The sequence below is a fragment of the Mesoplodon densirostris genome, chromosome 16 (genome assembly GCF_025265405.1).
Source record: "Mesoplodon densirostris isolate mMesDen1 chromosome 16, mMesDen1 primary haplotype, whole genome shotgun sequence".
In the NCBI taxonomy this organism is placed as follows: Eukaryota; Metazoa; Chordata; class Mammalia; order Artiodactyla; family Ziphiidae; genus Mesoplodon; species Mesoplodon densirostris.
This window is the reverse complement of record NC_082676.1, coordinates 66,545,311-66,562,265: the sequence shown is the minus strand read 5'-3', so window position 1 is coordinate 66,562,265 and position 16,955 is coordinate 66,545,311. Positions and strand designations below refer to the sequence as shown.

Here is a 16,955-nt window from a genome sequence, read left to right as displayed (position 1 = left end):
AACCGGTTTCAGAGAGAGTTCCCTTTACTAGAAGTGAGCTTCTCGGGGCCAGGCCTGGTGGGCTGAATGCAATCTGCCCTCCCCCTGCCCCTTAAGTGGGGGTCCAGCTGTGGACACAGGACTCAGCCAGAGAGACCACTAAGGCCTGATAGCAAGAGTCCTTCCCGCCTGGACTCAGCCCCCAAGACACAGGTTCTCAAGCCCCAGAGACTGCAGCTTCATCGAACACCTGGTTCTAGGTGGAGGGAGCACCCATCCCCAGCTGGGGTCATGGGCCAGGTGCCTGTCTCCTGCCAGTGTTCTCTGCTGCCCAGTGTGGCAGGGTTCCCCAAGCTCTGCTGTGAGCTTGACCAGCCTGGCAGGTCCAGCCTATCACCACCCTCCACATCGCAGCTTCAGGTGACTCTAGAAATGGGGGATAAGGAACCCCCCCCCCGCCTTTTCTCTCCCTTAAGCTCCCCACAGGACGAGCTGAAACCCTCACAGCTTAGGCCGCCACAACCAGGAGGAGTCAGGGCACCTCTAGGGCTCTGGGCCCTTGGAGAGGTTCCAGCAGTTGGTGGAACCTCTGGCCCCTGGCAGCAGGGAGTCCGGGTGGGCACAGGCTCAAAGTCACCTTTACTGGCTGGGGGGTCCTGAGTCCCATCTCTATGTGGGTCCCAATGTCCCCACATCTCATCCAGCATTTTGGGGGTGTGCCCTGGGGCCTCGGGCAACTTCCCTGCTGGAGATGCCACACGCCTTCCTGGGAGTCCCGGTGCTGGCTGTGTTGGGCCGGGTGGATCCTTGAGGCCTCCTACCACCTGATGCTGAGGCTGGAGCCAGCCTTTTCCACCGCGTGGTAGCTTGTGTGCAGTAGGCGGCTGGCCTGCTCTGAGCCCTCGCCCTGCAGCCAGTGCCCATACAGCTCCTGGACACCAGGCGCATCCTCTGGTGCCTCAGTCCTGACCATGTTGTATATCCTCTCAACCTGCTGGAGAAGCTCCTTGCCAGGCGTGTCGGGGGCCTTGAGCTGGCCTCCACCATTCAAGCAGCCTGTGGCAGAGAAGGAAGGGCAGAAGTGTGGTCAAGGGGAGGGTGTCAGCACATGGGGTCCCAGAGGGCCCACTCTGTCTGCAGCTACCTGCAGGACAGGCCATGACCTCCACATAGTGGTATGGGCAGCGCCCTCGCTTGAGCTTTTGCACCAGGTTCTGGATGTTGCGGAAGCCGTAGGCCACGGCGAAGTGCAGCAGGACCCGGCCGTCCCTCTCCAGAGTCACCTCCTGGAGGTCCTTGTTCCTGAGGGGACACAGACCAGGCTGTCCACAAGGCACGCCCAGGCTTCCTCCCAGGTGGGGGACAGTGATAGGGGAGGGTAGGAAGCTCCCTTCAATGAGTGGGGCAGGTGGCCTCAGCCCCAGCCTTGGTTTCCTGGTCTGTAGAATGGGAACCCCACCTTCCCAAGGTCTGACAAAGGCCCCAGCCCGCCCTCCCTGGAATGGGGACTCATGTTGGGACACACCCTGTTCCAGGAAAACCGTCCTGCCACCATGGGCCTCTGGGGCCCTGGGTCACCGTGCTGTGGGTAGGGGACACTGAGCCCTGTGATGAGGAGACCAAGGGCTGGAGAGCTCTGGCCCCTTCACATGAGCCAGAGGGGAGGGCCCAACTCCTGCCTGGTGCCCCGAGAGGCTGCCCTGCCCCAAGCTCCAGCCCTTCCCACTGACCTCAGGGGTCTGTAGGTGACTTCGGTGACGTGGATTCCAAAGAGCTCCTGGGCTGCATGCCGGAACACGTGCTCCAGGTAGCCCCCTGAGCCCCCACCCTGATGGCTGGTAGGCTCCTGGGCAGATACACTGCTGCACCTGGGGAGGAGGGCATGGCCTCAGGTGGTAGTGGGGCTGCTGTCCACCAAGGCTTCTGGGTAACCTCTGCCTGTCATGTTTGAGAACACTTGCTTTCTAAGTGGAAGATGAGTCACAGACTCCCAAGGCTTTGTGGGTGTGTCAGGAGGAGGCTCTGGGGGACAAGGACCGTCCCCTCCGTCATGTCACCTGTTCTGGGGAGCTCAGACCTGTATGAAGTTGGGGTCAGCTCTGATAACCATCAGCCAATTGTCCACAGGCCGTCTCGTGAACTCAACCACCTCTGGACACCAACACATACCATGGGGCAGATGCAAAACCAACCAGAAGGAAGCTGAGGCAGAGAAGAGGGGGGAGGACAGTGCCTGCCCCCTGCCTCGTCCCTTCTGCTGCCCACCAGGACACCTGTGACCCCAAGGTCAAGAGCACCCCAATGCTGGACGAGCTTACTGCCCCTAACATGGCAGGCGCAACATACAGACTGTCCAGGGGAGCCGGCTCCAGCTCTGACAGTGAGACCCCTTCTTCTTCCAGCAACTTGAAGACTTCTCCTACGATGAGACCACAGCACAGACAGATGCTCTTCAGCTGAATCTCAACAAAAACAGAGACCATGAAAGATCCCCACCACCTGCATCCCTAGCAACCTGTGAGTGGCCAGACGTCCAGCCCCTGCTCGTGAGTGGAGGAGGATGAACCCAGCTAGAGGCAACTCCACTTCTGAAGGGCCTCCCGGTGCTGCGGTGGGGCAGACGCGCCTGACCTTGGGGTGCCTCACAATGCGCCTGGAGTGGGCAGGGCACCGCGTCCCTGGACAGCGACCCTCCCCGGATCGTCTGCCTCCCGGGTGGGCATTCATTTCTCTTTTAAGCATTTGGGAGCCTCTGCAAGGCTGCTCAACTCACAGACGGGGTGACCGACACGAGCCAGGGGGGTTGTGCTGGGCCTTAACACTGGGGACACAGCGCCAGCAGGCTCGGGGCCCCCACCTGTTGTGATGACACAATCCACATCGCGTGTCTGGTGCTCTTGGCTGAAGAAGTCGGGTCTGGAGGCTTCCAGCTTTTTGTCATAGCAGGGCATCACCGTGACGTGGTAGATCTTGTCAGGGGTCAAATGCTGTGTGGAGAACACGGCAGTGGTGCAGCTGCCTGGCCCCAGCAGCAAAGGCTGAGGCGGGGCTGACAGCACAGGCATGGCTGGGAGCACAGCTCTGCGTGTGGGTCCGTGACCACTGCAGTCTTGGCTCATTTTGTAAGACGTCCCTGTTACCTGCTGCTGGGAGAAGAAGTCCTTGACCAGGGAGCCCATGACCTGCTGCGGGGACCGGGCGGTGCTGATGTAGGGGAGGAGGAAGTTCCCGTGGGTCTTCTCGGCGTAGCAGATCCAGCCTGAGGCCAACACAGGGTGGGGGTGGTGGGGGAAGCGAGCAGGGCAGGGGTGTGACTTTCTGGGGTGGACTGACTTGTACAGGAGTTAGGAGCCCACTAAGGAGCCCCCACTCTGCTGTCGCCAACACATGTCTCGGGTGTCCCTATGATCACCCCTCCGGGAACTGAAGCAACTACAGGTGACCCTCAGGCAGTGCCTGCTGACGAGCCCCTCCCCCAGCACTCCCGTCACCCATGTCCAGCTGTTGACATCGGTCCGCAGCATCAGCATACCTGGGCAGGCGGAAGTCAGCAGGGGCAAGGCCTGCTTGGAATCGGCTTGTGCTCGGAATCGCCGCACGAACTCCCGCTGGCTCTCGAGGAGGCTGAAGTTCCTCGAGAAGGTGGTATCAAACACGTAGTGTGCCCCTGCAAGGGAGCACCCACCTCACCCCAAGAAGGATGGCCACAGCCCCAGGTGCTGCCCACCTCGCCCCGGGAGCAGGGCTCTGCCTTCCCGTGGGGCGTCATGTGACACGCTGGTGTGCAGACAGCCCAGCGTCCTTGGGCCTTCCTTCCTTTGAGCTCAGTGGCTGCCAGGGACCAGGCCAAACCCTGCATGCTGCCTAGGGCAGCCGCCAGCACCGGGGCTCACCTCACGTCCTCCCAGCCCTGTTCCCAGCACGCAGAGGTTGACCAGCTGATCTGAGCCAGAACACAACTCAGACCTGGGAGATGTGCCTTGATGGTGACAGTTTAAAAACAATATTAGGAGTGAGTAAATTCCAGACTCGGGAAGTGCAACATCAGAATTCAGACAGTTTTCTATTAAAAGGCACTGCTCTCCGTATCAAAACAAAACTTCAAGTTGAAGTCAACCTCAGATAGAGTTTCTGATGTGTTTAAGCCCAGTGACAGCGGGGCATGATGAGCCCCCCACCAGCCCTTGTGTCCAAGCTGGAGCTCACCCAAGGTTCAGCATCTACCTATTTTTTTAAAGAATGCAGTTAATTTCCTGGCGGTGTCTGTAGGATTCAGCTGAAATCTCACAGCCAGCGACGCTCTGGACTGGGGAGAGACCGAGATGACAACCAGCCTCTGCTGATCAGGCGCCGCCACCTGCAAAGCAAGGGACCTGCCGCTCGCTCTGTGTGTTTAACAGATTCCAAGCCTAACTCCATCAGGGCGTGTCATTTTTGCAAACATGCAGAACCTAAAGTTTAGGGTTAACACTAATGTCAGAATACAAGTAATTGACTGAGATCCCACCGATGAGACCTAAAAATGTCAGGAGTCACATAGGACAAAGGGCACCAGAAGATGAGCTGCCCTGACAACACGAGTGAGGGATGCTGGGGTTGATGTCGGGTTAGAGTGGCATCCCAAAGACTGCCCCACCGCTCACCTTATTAGCACCTAGAACCTTCCGCAGCTCCTCGTGGCTCTGCTGAGTGATGAGCACGGTCTCTGCCGAAGTGACGCAGCCACTGCACGCCAGGCAGTCGTCCAGCGAGATCTTGGCCTTCTCCAGCTTCTTCGTCCCTCCATCCTGGAAGCACAAGAACCTGGTACCCCAAGGGCCCTCCGCGTGAGGACATGGAGCTCTCAGATGATGAGACCCACAGGGAACCTTCATTCTCCGTCTCACAACACTGACAACCAACTACTGGCTTTATGTGCTCTAAGTTTTTAGAAATTAAATATTTATTGCAGAAACACATACACACGTTCTATATTTTCATAGTGGCACCAAATTCTAACTTTGGTACAAACTTGGCTGGCATGTCAGATCATATTGAAGAGGCTTGCTGCCCGCCAGGGGTGGGAGACGGGCATTAAATCTGCAAAGAAGCAGCTGACTCATCACAGAGGCCCTGGACAGTCGTTGGTCCCCAGGCTGCCCTCACGGGGCTGTGGGGACAGGAAAATGCCCAAGGCCAGGCTCTAAATGGAGCAGGAAAAGAAAGGCAAGGGCAAAGATTAAGGAAGAAAGGACAGAGGAACAAGGAGACGGGCAGAGGGAGGAGATGGCGGGAGGCTGTGCCCACCTGGGCTGTGCCTGCCCAGTGCCAACACACGGAAGAGTGGGTGAGGGACACAAGGGGCAGTCACAGTGTCAGACTCGGCCAGACATTTGCAGAACTTGGTGTTCAAGCCAGCCTCCAGGCTGGGCAACTCTTCTTAGCTGCAAATGATCCCAGTAGAGCCCCTTCACTCCCTCTGCACACACAGGAGTGGTCTGAGCCAGGGTCAGGCGAGCTTCAGGGGCCCAGAGTGTGACCAGGGGGCTGACAAGACTGGAACTCCCTTCCAGCCCAGATCACTAGGCCTTACTTAGCACCAAAGCCACAATTTGAGCTCAGTGCATTTTCCCAGGTTGGACTGGCCTCAAGGCCAGGCTGTGATGCTGTGCTGAGCAGGGGGCTGATGTGCTTCTGACTTCCCTCCAGATCAACCACTGCTGCTCTGGAGCAGCGCCCACTTGGTACCTAAAAAGGACCCCGTCTTCCGTGCTGTGCTGGGCTTGGGTGGGACCCGTGGTGTGCTGCTGCGTCACCCCCCTGGGCTGAGTGAACAGTGGCTCTCTCCCTGTGAACTATGGATCCTGCTGTCTGGCCCTACTGTGAACCATCCTGTGGCTCCTCCCCTGCTTGGGCAGGATCCCCGGGCCAGCGTGCCTGGTGGTGCCTGCGGTCCCTGGGACAGCACTGATGTTCTTGAGAGTCCAAATGGCAAACAGTCGGGGTAAATTTTAACGCCATTGGATTAGGATCTTGTCATTGCTAAATTACACAGGAAGCAGGTGTACCCTAAGAACAAGTGGTCTGGACTAGAAAATCTTACACAATTACAACTCAGAGAGAGAAGGAAAGAGGGAGGGGATGCGGGAACTGCCATCTCTGCAAAGAGCTCTCTGCAGAACATATCTGAGAAAGGACTGGTGAAACGTGCAAGGTCCTGTGGCCCCTGCATTTGTCACTCGACGGAGCAGTGAAACGTGGTTCAGGCCAACCGAGCTGGCACTTACCTGACTGACTTGGAAGTAACTCCCGTCATCTTCGATGTGGATCTTGGCCACGCCGCTTCCCGGCCTCTTATCCACCCTCATGGGCTTGATGCAATCCTATACCAGTGAGAAACCCCAGCGGGCACCTGAGTGCACAGAGGTGGAAGAAGAGGGGCAGCCTGATGGCCACACCACCACCTGGGACGAAAACTGTGCCCTGATTCCGGTCTTCCTGCAGCAGAAGCACTCTTAGTGCTATGGATCTTGTCACTACTTACCCTACTTACGCCTGGTCAGACACTCTGTCCGACCAAGAGTCGCTCTGCAGGTCACAGTCAGATGGAGGCGGTGCTGACTGGGCCTGCACGCTAACCTGTCTGCAGACAGCACCAACCCCCACCCTCACCTTCCTCAGCGTAAACGTCTGGCGGGGCACCTTGGCCAGTTTTTCATTGACTGCTGGGAGGAAGCCAAGGGGTCGCTAGGAACGCTTGGCCCCGCCCAGTTCCTGGAAGAAAGTTCCTTTCTCTGCCCAACTCGAGTTCTCGCGGTCTCTCTCAACAAGAGCACCTCACTGGCCATCGCATTCCCAAAGGGAACTAGCCCCAGAAAGCCTTGGTGGGAGGCCTGTCCCAGCTCCTCCTGCCGCTGTGCCGGGACCAGCCCCACCCGTTCCTCCTCCTGGGACGGCTTAGCTATGGCCCTCCGAGCCCTGGTCCTGCCTGGCTGGTGGCAACCGATAAGCGGGGACACCAGATAAGGGCGGCCGGCTCTCAAGTGCAGCTGTCCTGTCCCCTTTGGGGGCGAGCTCTGTCTCCCCCCCCCCGGGGGCGACACCTACGACGACCACCGCGGTGACTCCAGCGGAGCACCTCCCAAGCCCTCGCAGTGGGGTGGGGCCGTCCCACTCTGTTCACACTCAAGGAACTGGCCAGGAAGCTCGGCAGGGTCTCCCGGGCCCCAAGCTAGGTGAGTCCGGCTGCAGTGGCCGCCCGGGAAGGGGACGCGGAAGCTACGGGGCTGTGAGACCCAGCAGCCCCCGCTTCTAAGTCCCTCAGGGGAGAGACTGCGGCGGGGGGGGGCTCCCCGCGCACGGCCGCCGCCCGGGCCGCCCACCTGAGACGGCGCGATGAAGTCGTCCAGGTCCGTCAGCTGCAGGGCCCCGCTGAAGAGCGACGCCATGGTGCCACACTGCCGCCCGCCGCCGCGCGCAGGTGTCGCCAAATGCCGCGAAACGGGGAAGCGGTTCCGCCACGCTGCCGGAAAGCGTCCGCATGGCTCATGCGCGACTGGCTAAGGGGCCGGGCGTCTGGAAGGCGCGCGCCCCCTGCTGGCGACGCCGGGCACCTCTCACTCTCCTCCCTGCCTGGGCGCGGGCCGGGAGGCAGAGGGGCGGCGGGGAGGCGAGGGCGCCTCACTCGCGGTCCCGGGCTCACCTGCCAGCCAGGTGTGCGGGCCCCGCCGTCTCCGCCCCGGGAGAGGTGCAGCCGACTTGCTTTACTTGGTTCCGGACGCAGCCCAAGAACCCAGAAGGGCGCCGGGTACGCAGAGACGCCCAGTGTCTGTTGAAAAGAGAAGAAAATGAGAGTGACGGGGATGAGGAGCCGTTCCTCCCGAGGCTGCGGCTCAGTGCAGAGCCCTGGGGTTCTCGGAGAGAGTCCGCGGTTATTTCAAAGACCAGCCTGAGAAAACTCCATTTCCCTGTGAGATTTTATTACCTGAGACAGAACCGCAGCTGGCTGGACTCAGTTCTTGAGTCGTCATGTACAGGTAATGACCACTTTTTTATGGGGCTTTCCAGAAAACGCCAGTGATGGAATCTGGCACATCCCCAGGACCCACGTGGGCCCAGCCCTGAAGGTGCCTTGGCAGGATCAGCCCCAGAATACCCCGCAGGCAGGGCATGATCTCACATGCTGGGGACCCATCCCAGCCTGTGCTCTTCTTGGGATTCTTGTTCTGATGTGGGCTCTACCTGATGATTCCTCACCTACCTGCGGGTTAACTGTGATGTCCAGGTGCCTGAGGCCCAGGTGTTAGCGAGAGGGGCTTTCACCAGAGGATGTACCTGGTGGGCTTCCAGGCCCCAGCACCCGCCGTCCTGGCAATACCTGACTAAAGTCTGGGTTACAGTGCCTGAAATCTCAACATTCTCACTCATTATTAGAACCAGACAAATACAAAATAAACTTAGTTTCACTGCAGTGCCCCAGAGAACGTTTACAAAAAATGCATGTGGATAATAAGTGCTGTTGGGATCGGGCCAGGATGAGGGTCAGTTAGGCTGGGGTGATGGAGAGGGTTTATAGCATAGAGGGCTCTGGCTGAGGCTGGGGGACAAAGGAGGGCTCTTCTAATGCTGGAGGGGGACAGTTTGCGTGTAGATATGCAGGGCGGTTTCCATCTCTCTTTCCCCCAGAACCAGTGGAGCAAAGGTGGGGGCTAGTCAAAAGATGGAAACAGCCCAAATGACCGTCGGCAGATGCGGATAAAGGAATGTGGTCCATCCACACCATGGACTATCATTCAGCTATAGAAGGATGAAGCGCTGACACACTGTAATGTAGATGAACCCTGAAAACACTGTGTCTAGTGAGAGAGCCAGACACAGACGCCACTACTGTGTGACTCCACTTATGTGAAATGTGCAGAACAGGCAGGTCCATAGAGACAGGAAGTAGATTAGAGTTACCAAGGCCTTGGGAAGGGGTTTCAGTTTGGGATGATGGAAAAGTTTTGGAAATAGATAGTGGCGATGATTGAACAACACTGTGAATGTAACTCTTGCCACAGAATTGTAAACTTAAAAATGATTACAATGCCCAATATTTTTTTTTTTTTTTTTTTTTTTTTTTGCGGTACACGGGCCTCTCACTGCTGTGGCCTCTCCCGTTGCGGAGCAACAGGCTCGGGACATGCAAGCTCAGCGTCCATGGCCCACGGGCCCAGCCGCTCCGTGGAATGTGGGATCTTCCCGGACCGGGGCACGAACCCGTGTCCCCTGCATCGGCAGGCGGACCCTCAACCACTGCGCCACTGGGGAAGCCCTGCCCAATTTTGTTATGCATATTTTAACACAGTTTTAAAGTTAATAATGTAATATGTTAAAAACCATTGAATCGCACACTTTATTTATTTATTTAATAATTTTATTTATTTATGGCTGCATTGGGTTTTCATTGCTGCCTGCGGGCTTTCTCTAGTTGTGGCGAGCGGGGGCTACTCCTCATTGCGGTGTGCGGGCTTCTCATTGCGGTGGCTTCTCTTGTTGTCTTACGCTGGCTGAGCTGCCCTGCCCGTGGCCACTATGCTGCCACTATGGCCACTATGCTGCCAAAGAAGTCCAGGCCCACGGCCTGGCGGGCAGGCCTGGAGAGTCCACACCCTGGGGAGGGCCACCAGGGCTACCTGTTCCCTCCTTCCTCCCCACAGACAGAAACTCTGTGGCGGGGAGCGACTGGGGACAGCGCTTGGGCATCAGAGTGGCTGCCGGCCGACCATCAGGCCTGGGCAGGCTGGTGGAAGGTTGGCTGGATCCCCACCTGCCCTGGGGCGCTGCCCTACCTCCTGCACCTGCATCCACAGGCTGGGGCTGATGTACGTGGCTAGGGGTGCCAGAGCCTGCAGCCCCTCCAGGTTCCAGGAGCCGGGGGCCTGGTGTGCGAAGGGGGCTCTGTGTCGGGCCCTGAGCAGCATCCAGACCCCTCAGACCACCTACCCTCCCTGAGTGCCATTCCCAGGGCCTGCTCAGCAGAGACTCTCCCACCCCAGGCCTCTGGGCACCCCAAACCCATACCCCATAGGCTGCAGGGTCAGAGTGGGGTGGGAGCTGGGTCAGAGGTTAGAGGTCAGTGGGGCTGTGGACATTGATCCCCAGGCTGCCTCCTCTATCAGGTGGAGGAGGGGAAGCCTGGGTAGAAGGCATGGGCCCCCACTCACCCGAGCCTGGCCCTGCTGCTGGCCAGCAGCCTGTTGAGGGCGGCCTGCTGGGCAGCCATCGGCTGGGGACAGCGCTGCAGGTTCTGCAGCACATGGGGGTCTGCAGCCATGATGCTGGATGCATCCATGTCACACACCAGGACCCTGAGGAGCAGCAGGTCGGAGGTGCTGAGGCTCGGGTGGGGTGGGGCCCTCCCTGCAGGACAGCAGGTCAGCATGAGCCTGGTCCCACTGCTTGTCACCTGTCCTGTCCTGACCCGGCCGGCCCACGGTGCCTACCAGGCAGGCCAGGGCTCTGTGCCGCAGGGTGGCCCTCTGGTCAGGCAGGTTGGCCAGCAGCCCTGTGTTGCCCTGGGTGGCGTGGTGGACGAAGGCCTGGCAGTCAGCTTCCCTCACCTGTGTCAGGCTGTGGGAAGGTTGGGGGGCTGTCAGGAGGGAGGCCAACTGGGGGGCCTCCGAGTGACTGAGGTGCCCCTGGGGAGCATGCTCAGCCCGCGCTGCTGGGCATTGGGCGGGGAGGGGCACTCGTAGAAGAGCAGCAGGTTGGTGGGGTGGAGCTCGAAGTCGCCCTGGAAGCCTTGCCGGGTGGCCAGGTTGGCCAGACAGCTGAGCTGGGCAGGGCAGGCAGCATGTCACTTCCTTGCCCGGCCGGGGGCTTGCCCAGCCCCTCTCCCTCTGCCCACCTTAGGGTCCCCCACCTACCTCTCAGCCCCCGTCCCCACGTCCACCCGTCCCCTCCTTCTGCCTGCTGGCTCTCTGTCCCTGGACTTCATGTTTTCCTCTTCCTGCCTCAACCTTCACACGAGAACCGGCCTCAGAACGGGTCAAACCCAGCCTGAGAGCCCCCTCCCCTCTGGCATCAGGCCCTTGCCCACCCCAGCCCCCACTGCACCACACTGGCTCACTGAGGGTCTGCTTATCCAATGCACCCCTGCCTGGATGTCTTGTCCCACTTACTTGGCCTACTTTGGGGTTGTTTCAGATTTATTACTAATTTTATATTAATTTTATAATAAGACAAAATAATAGCTTTCCTTCCTTCCTTCCTTTTATTAAACTCAGGGACTGGTGACGCTTGGGTCAGCTGTGGGTCCAGGTTGGCTCAGCTGGCCCCTCTTACAGCCCAGGTGGAGGAGAGGCCAGCAGGCTGGAAGACCCCTCGCCCTCGGGGAGCCTGGAGGACCTGCCACAGGTGCCAGATGGAGGCCAGGTAGGCAAGCCCTCACCAAACCAAGAAGAGGCAGGAGTCTGTGGGTGATTGGTGAGAAGTCCTGGAAACAGTCCAAAGTGGGCCACACTGGAACATCACCCAGGGGAGGGAGAAGCCCACCTCAAAGGCTAACTTCCTGTCCGTCGGGTGACCTGAGAGGTGCATCTTGTGTCGGCTTAGAGACAATCGGTGCAGCTCTCCAGCACAGGGCCCTGTGCTCAGGAGAGCTACTCCGTGTCCTGGCACCACATTCCTGGCCCTTGCTGCCTGGGTCCTCTGCTGGGGATGCCTCCCTTCCTGCCCGTCCCCGGGGCCCTTCTCCAGGGAGTCTGCCCTTGCCCTCGACACCCAGGCAGTCTCGGCAGGGGCCGCCGCTGACCTGCCAGGCTCCGAGGAGGACATGCTGCGTCTCCATCCTCCTGATCAGAGCGGCAAGCTGGTCCCGGGCCAGCTGACTGGCCGGCTGGCACCAGAAGCCTTGCAGGAGGGAGGTGTTGGCACTGGGAAGAAAGGAGACAGACAGTGAGGGGCAGAGGGAGTAGGGGCCCCAGACTGCAGCATTTGGGGTGGAGGTCAGACTCCTCAACACAGGGTGGGGGTGAGAGACACAGGACGTGTGGACAGCAAGGCTCTGGCTGCCAGCATATGCATACCACACATTTCCCCCGAGGGCGCCCTGTTGGTGCTGGGCTCTGAGCTATGAGCAGGGCTTAAAAGTGGCCCCTGTCCAGACTCAGGGTCTGGTTGAGGCCCAGTTCCAGAGCTTGGGGCTCTGAGGTCCCAGCGATGGCTGAGGTTCTGAAGGGCACCTGTTGGGTGACTGCAGCCAGGCTTTCCTCGTGATGTGAATCTAGTAAGATCCGTGCACAGGAGAAGGTCAGGTCTCATTAGACCTTAGCCTGGGCCCAGCTGGTCCAGTTTGGCCTCCAGCCCTGCCTGATCAGTCAACTGACTGATCAAGTGATTGATGGCAGATCAGTGGCCTCCAACCCCCACCAGGACAGAGTCTCAGTTTGGGACCCAAGAGGGCAGCAAAGCTTGGGGCGGAAAGAAGAAAGCTGAGAGGCCTCAGGACAAGAAGTGATTGTCGGGAGTTCCCTGGCAGTCCAGTGGTTAAGACTCCATGCTTCCAATGCAAGGGGTGTGGGTTTGATCCCTGGTGGGGGAACTAAGATCCCACATGCCGCATGACACGGCCCCCCCAGAAACAAAAAAAGTGGTTGTCTGCCGGGCCGAGGTGGGGGACCCGGGCCCCACGATGGCCAGCCGCGATGGCCTGGGGTCCTGTCCCAGTCATGTGGGTTTGACTCTGATGAAGGACACCAGCTGCCCTGAGCCATCTCCAGCGAGTGACCTGGGCAGGCAGGGCCAGGCCCCCCATATAGGAGCCGGGAGTCAGTCCTGCCCCAGCCATGCCTGGGCCGTCAAATGCAGACCCTGGAGATGGTCCCTCCTTCTTACCCCCACCCAGGCCTACCAAGGAATCTGCTGGGGAAACTTGATTGTGGCTCAAAACCTGCACTCACCTGGCCCACAGGTTGGCCCTGCTGACATCCAGCCCTCCCTGGGTGGCGCCCTCAGCCTGGGGATGAGAGCAGTGGGCAGTGAGTGACACCAGGAAGGCGAGGCCCGGGCTCACCAGGGCACCTGGAACAGAACAGGCCATAAGCATCTGTGTGGGAGCGTCCAGTGTGGGTCTCCCCAGGGCTCCCTGTGTCCTGGGTGGGCCTGTGACAGCCCCAATATGGAGTCCTTGGGCGCTCCACGGTGCTGGTCACCTGTGTGCCAGCCTGGGTCTGAGCATGCTGTGTGACCAGGTGAACATGTGTGGCAGTGTGTCTACCTGTATACACAACTGTCTGATGCTGTGTGCCTGTGCCCCTAATGGTATGTACAGTGGTGGTGGTGTATACACAAGTGTGGTGGGGTGTACATGTGTGGGATGGCATGCATGACTATGCAGTAGACCTGTGTGCCTGCTGGTGTGGCAGTGTATACACTCATGTGATGATGTGTAGCTGGTGGCATGTGACTGTGTGTCTGGAAGCATGTGCACACCTATGTGATGGCCTGTATGCATGCCTACCAGTGTCCACATGTATGCACCTTCTCCCTCCACCCCCTGTGGCTCTGTCTTCACAGTCTGAGCCCTGAAACCCCTGAGCAGAGGGACAGGGGTCAGCTACCACCTTCTCCTGCTCCTCGGTTGCTCAGTCCCTTCTAGCCACGGCCCCCCTTGTCCCTGCCTTGTACCCAACAGGACCCCCACCCCCAGTGCCCCATCTGTGCCGCCCCCTTCCCTTCCCGGACTCCCAGTAGAGGCTCAGGAGGAAAGAGAGTGATCCTGCCACCCCGAGGAGCCGGCCATGGGAGCTGTCCCCCAAGAGGGGGAGGGAGAGTCATCTCACCTGCTCTGGGGCCCATGGCTGTGTGGTGCCCACTGGTCATCCTGGCAGAAAGGCACCGGGGGTCACAGGCAGAGGGTCCGGGTCAAACTGGAGAGGAGACAGGAGGTGGTGAGGCCGGGGCAGGGTACAGAGGGGAGGTCACCACCCAGGGTCACACAGGACAGGTGCCATGCAGGGCAGGTGACCCCGAACCTTGGGCTGTAGCTGTGTCTCTTCGTCTTTCAGGAGGGCACAACCCACAAGCAATGTGTCTCTGGAACAAAAGGGAGCAGCAGAGGGGGTGCCAGGCCAAATCCAGGCTTTCTTATCGCAGGTCAGGGCTCAGGGGATCTGCAGCTGGGCTGCTGTGTCTCCAGTGGACAGCTCTCTCAACAGCTCGAGGGTGGGGGTGGGCGGCAGTCCCAGTGAGTCCCTGCAGCAGCTGGGGTGAGAGGCCTGCTGGCCCCCAACCTCTGGTGCAGCCCCAGCTTCACCCCCACACCAGGCGGCCCAGGCAGCCCCCTTCCCTTCTCAGGGCCTTGGATGCCCAGACCTGGCCCCGGGCACAACCCATGCTGCAGCCTGCCGGCAGCCCTGGCCATGGTGGAGACCGAAACTGAGGCCTGGGGAGGGGGTTGCGCCAGGGAGCCTGGTCCACACTGCTGGCTCCTGGACCACGGCCTTGCACGGGCTGCTGGCTTGGGGCACCTGTGGGCCTCCGGACTCTTCATGGCCCACGAGGAAGATGGGGAGGTAACCGCCCCAAGTGGGGGCCAAGACGGAGGCTCAGAGGGGCTCAGCTACCTGCCCAGGGCCGCACAGAGGCCAGACTCACAGCTGGGGCCCTGTGCGTCCAGTTGGTCGTGGCTCCTGTCCCACCCCCGCCCCTCACCTGAGCACCAAGAACTCTGTCTGTCCTAGAAGGAGGCTGTTCCAGGTCCAGGCGGCAGATATCGGAAGCGGGGATATTGTAGACGTGGCGCCAGGAGCTCCAGACACCAGTGGTCCCACCCTGCTCTGTGTCAGCCCCTGCAACTGAGCTTCGGGGTGCAGGGGTTGTGCAGGGTTGGAGCACCACGGTCTCCGCTCACCTCCATGGCTCGCTCAGCACCCTGCCCTGCCAGCCACCCACTCCTGCAGTGACGCCTGCTAGGCAGATGTGTAGGGGAGGGGCTGGGGCTATACCAGGTGACGCAGCCTTGTCAGCCCCTGGGGGCCCCAAGAGCAGCGGGCACCTGCTCCCCAGCCTCACAGGAGCGGGAGGCTTAGCTCACAGTTGGCGGCTGCCGAGCACACACCCCTCCCCTGAGGGGCCTGGCTCAGCCGTGACCTTGCCCTGAGGGTCGCACCTGCGTTTGTACACGTGCACACCTGCACTTGACATGCGTGCTGGCATCCGTGTGTGAGCACACATGCACATCCGTGTGCACCCAGGAGCACACACATCTGTGTGCACACGTGGTGCATGTGGTTCATGTGTCCCCTGCGGGGATCTTAGGCACACGTGGCCCCACTGTGGGGCCTGGGTTGCGTGACGTGTGGCGTGTTTCTGTACTGTGGATACTGGAGCAGAGCCGGCCATGCGTGTCCACACGTGTGTGCACTGTGGGGCGGGGAGGGTGTGCAGGCAGCCTCAGTGGGAGAGCTGTGCCTGCCACACATGTGGCCCTGGTGCCCAGCACCCTGGGGCCCAGGACGGGGACAGCTCCACAGGGCAAGTCTCCAAGGCAGAGCAGGAGGTATGGCTGCGGGAGGGTTGGGAATGAAGGTGCCCACAGACACTTCTTCCCCAGCTGAGGTGGGGCAGGCTGGGGGCCCCAGGCTGGCCCTTGGCCCCAACTTTCACCACATCTGCCCCTGCTTGGCAGGGCCAAGAGGGCTCTGGGGCCTTGAGCCCCCATGACATGGGTTCAGCCACTGAACAACTACCACCTGCATCAAAGGGCCACACGTGCCCATCGAGCCAGCCCCGCAGACAAGCAGAGGTGCTGACCCTGGGGGACCTACAGCTGGAGGGACCAGCTGAGGATCGCTCCCCGGCCCCTGGCTAGGCCCCATGGGAGTCCAGCCGCAGCATCTAGAGCTGGAGGGCACCCAGAGCTTGTGGTGACAGCCCCCTCCCCTGAAAACTGTCTAGTGACTCCCCGTCCAGCTGGCCCAGGATGGGCTTCCAAGGCCCCTTTGGCCACCAGGAGGGCCAGCTCAGCTCCATCTGGCAGGGTGTGTGGCAGTGAGGCCGGTGACCCCCAGGGTCTGGAGGGAGGTGGGGTCCAGGGGGCGGGTCCCACTGGAGGTGGGCAGGCTCACCCTGGGCTCTAGCACTGACCCCCTGAGGCTGGCTGGTCAGCTCTGGAGCACTTGGTTTTGGCTGAGGGCTTGCTGGAGCTCTGGATGCTGAGGGGTCTGTGGGGGTGGGATGTCACTTGGTGGTGGGGTCTCCACCCACCCCAGGGTCCAGGCCTGGCTGAAGGACACTCCCCATAGGCCAGTGAGTGCAGGAGGCCAGATGCTGGCTGCCCCATTTGGGTTTGGCCTCTAGGGAAGCCCCAGGCCCCGGGTGGACAAATGACCACAGCAACAGAGCAAGTGCTGGGCTGTAGAGAGTCACACCCGTCCCCAGCTCTGTCCTGTACTGCTCGTGGAATCCGGCCCCCGCCAGCAGCCCAGCAGAGTGCTCGCTGTACACACGAGGAGACTGAGGCCCAGGCTGGCTGACGGCTTGTCCCTGTCCACACAGAGTGAGCAGGGGCAGGGTTGGGCACTTGGGTGTGCTCCTGACCTGCCGACATTGTGCCCCCTGGAGCGTGACCACTCATGGGCTGCCCCACAGTAGGCTGTGGGGGGCAGATGGACTGGGTGGACCCCATGTCCTGGGGCCAGCGGGAGAGGCAGCATACCTGTGGGGAGCAAGGTCGGGATCTGTGGTCCTGGGGGTTCTCAGAGGGGCTGACAGGGCTGACAGGGGGAGGAGCCAGGCTGTGGGGAGAGGGGAAATATACGTGGAACATCCCCGGGGCAGCTCCTACCCATGGGCCCCTGTTGCCCTTCCATCCTGCCTTCCCTCTCTCCGTGGCTGCCTGTCTGTCTGTCCAGTCTACCCGTCTTCCTGTCTGTCTTGTCGCTTGCTCTGCAGGCTCAGCCCATGGGCCCTGAGCCAGGCTGTCATGCCCAGGTCAGTGCTCTGCGGCGGGCCAC

The 16,955-nt window shown here is 60.4% G+C and overlaps 1 protein-coding gene across 1 annotated transcript; it reads right to left on the bottom strand.

Annotated features, from left to right (window-relative positions):
- Window positions 1–23: 23 nt before the first annotated feature.
- Window positions 24–7,446, bottom strand: CIAO3 (cytosolic iron-sulfur assembly component 3). The gene is made up of 11 exons (XM_060120572.1): window positions 7,341–7,446; window positions 6,246–6,341; window positions 4,623–4,766; window positions 4,204–4,336; window positions 3,512–3,646; window positions 3,120–3,238; window positions 2,837–2,966; window positions 2,326–2,398; window positions 1,710–1,847; window positions 1,124–1,281; window positions 24–1,035 (listed from the first exon to the last, which is right to left on the bottom strand). Exons 1-11 carry the CDS (start codon window positions 7,404–7,406, stop codon window positions 797–799), a joined length of 1,431 nt encoding a protein of 476 aa, XP_059976555.1. The 5' UTR covers window positions 7,407–7,446; the 3' UTR covers window positions 24–796.
- Window positions 7,447–16,955: the final 9,509 nt, after the last annotated feature.

Excerpts from the sequence above, each read along its gene's own strand:
- CIAO3 (XM_060120572.1), bottom strand. The coding sequence starts at position 7,406 with ATGGCGTCGCTCTTCAGCGGGGCCCTGCAGCTGACGGACCTGGACGAC. Across the intron at positions 3,647-4,203 it reads TGCATTCTTTAAAAAAATAG|GGGCACACTACGTGTTTGAT; the intron begins GTAGATGCTGAA and ends GCTCCCTTGCAG. Across the intron at positions 2,967-3,119 it reads ACTTCTTCTCCCAGCAGCAG|CATTTGACCCCTGACAAGAT; the intron begins GTAACAGGGACG and ends TTCTCCACACAG.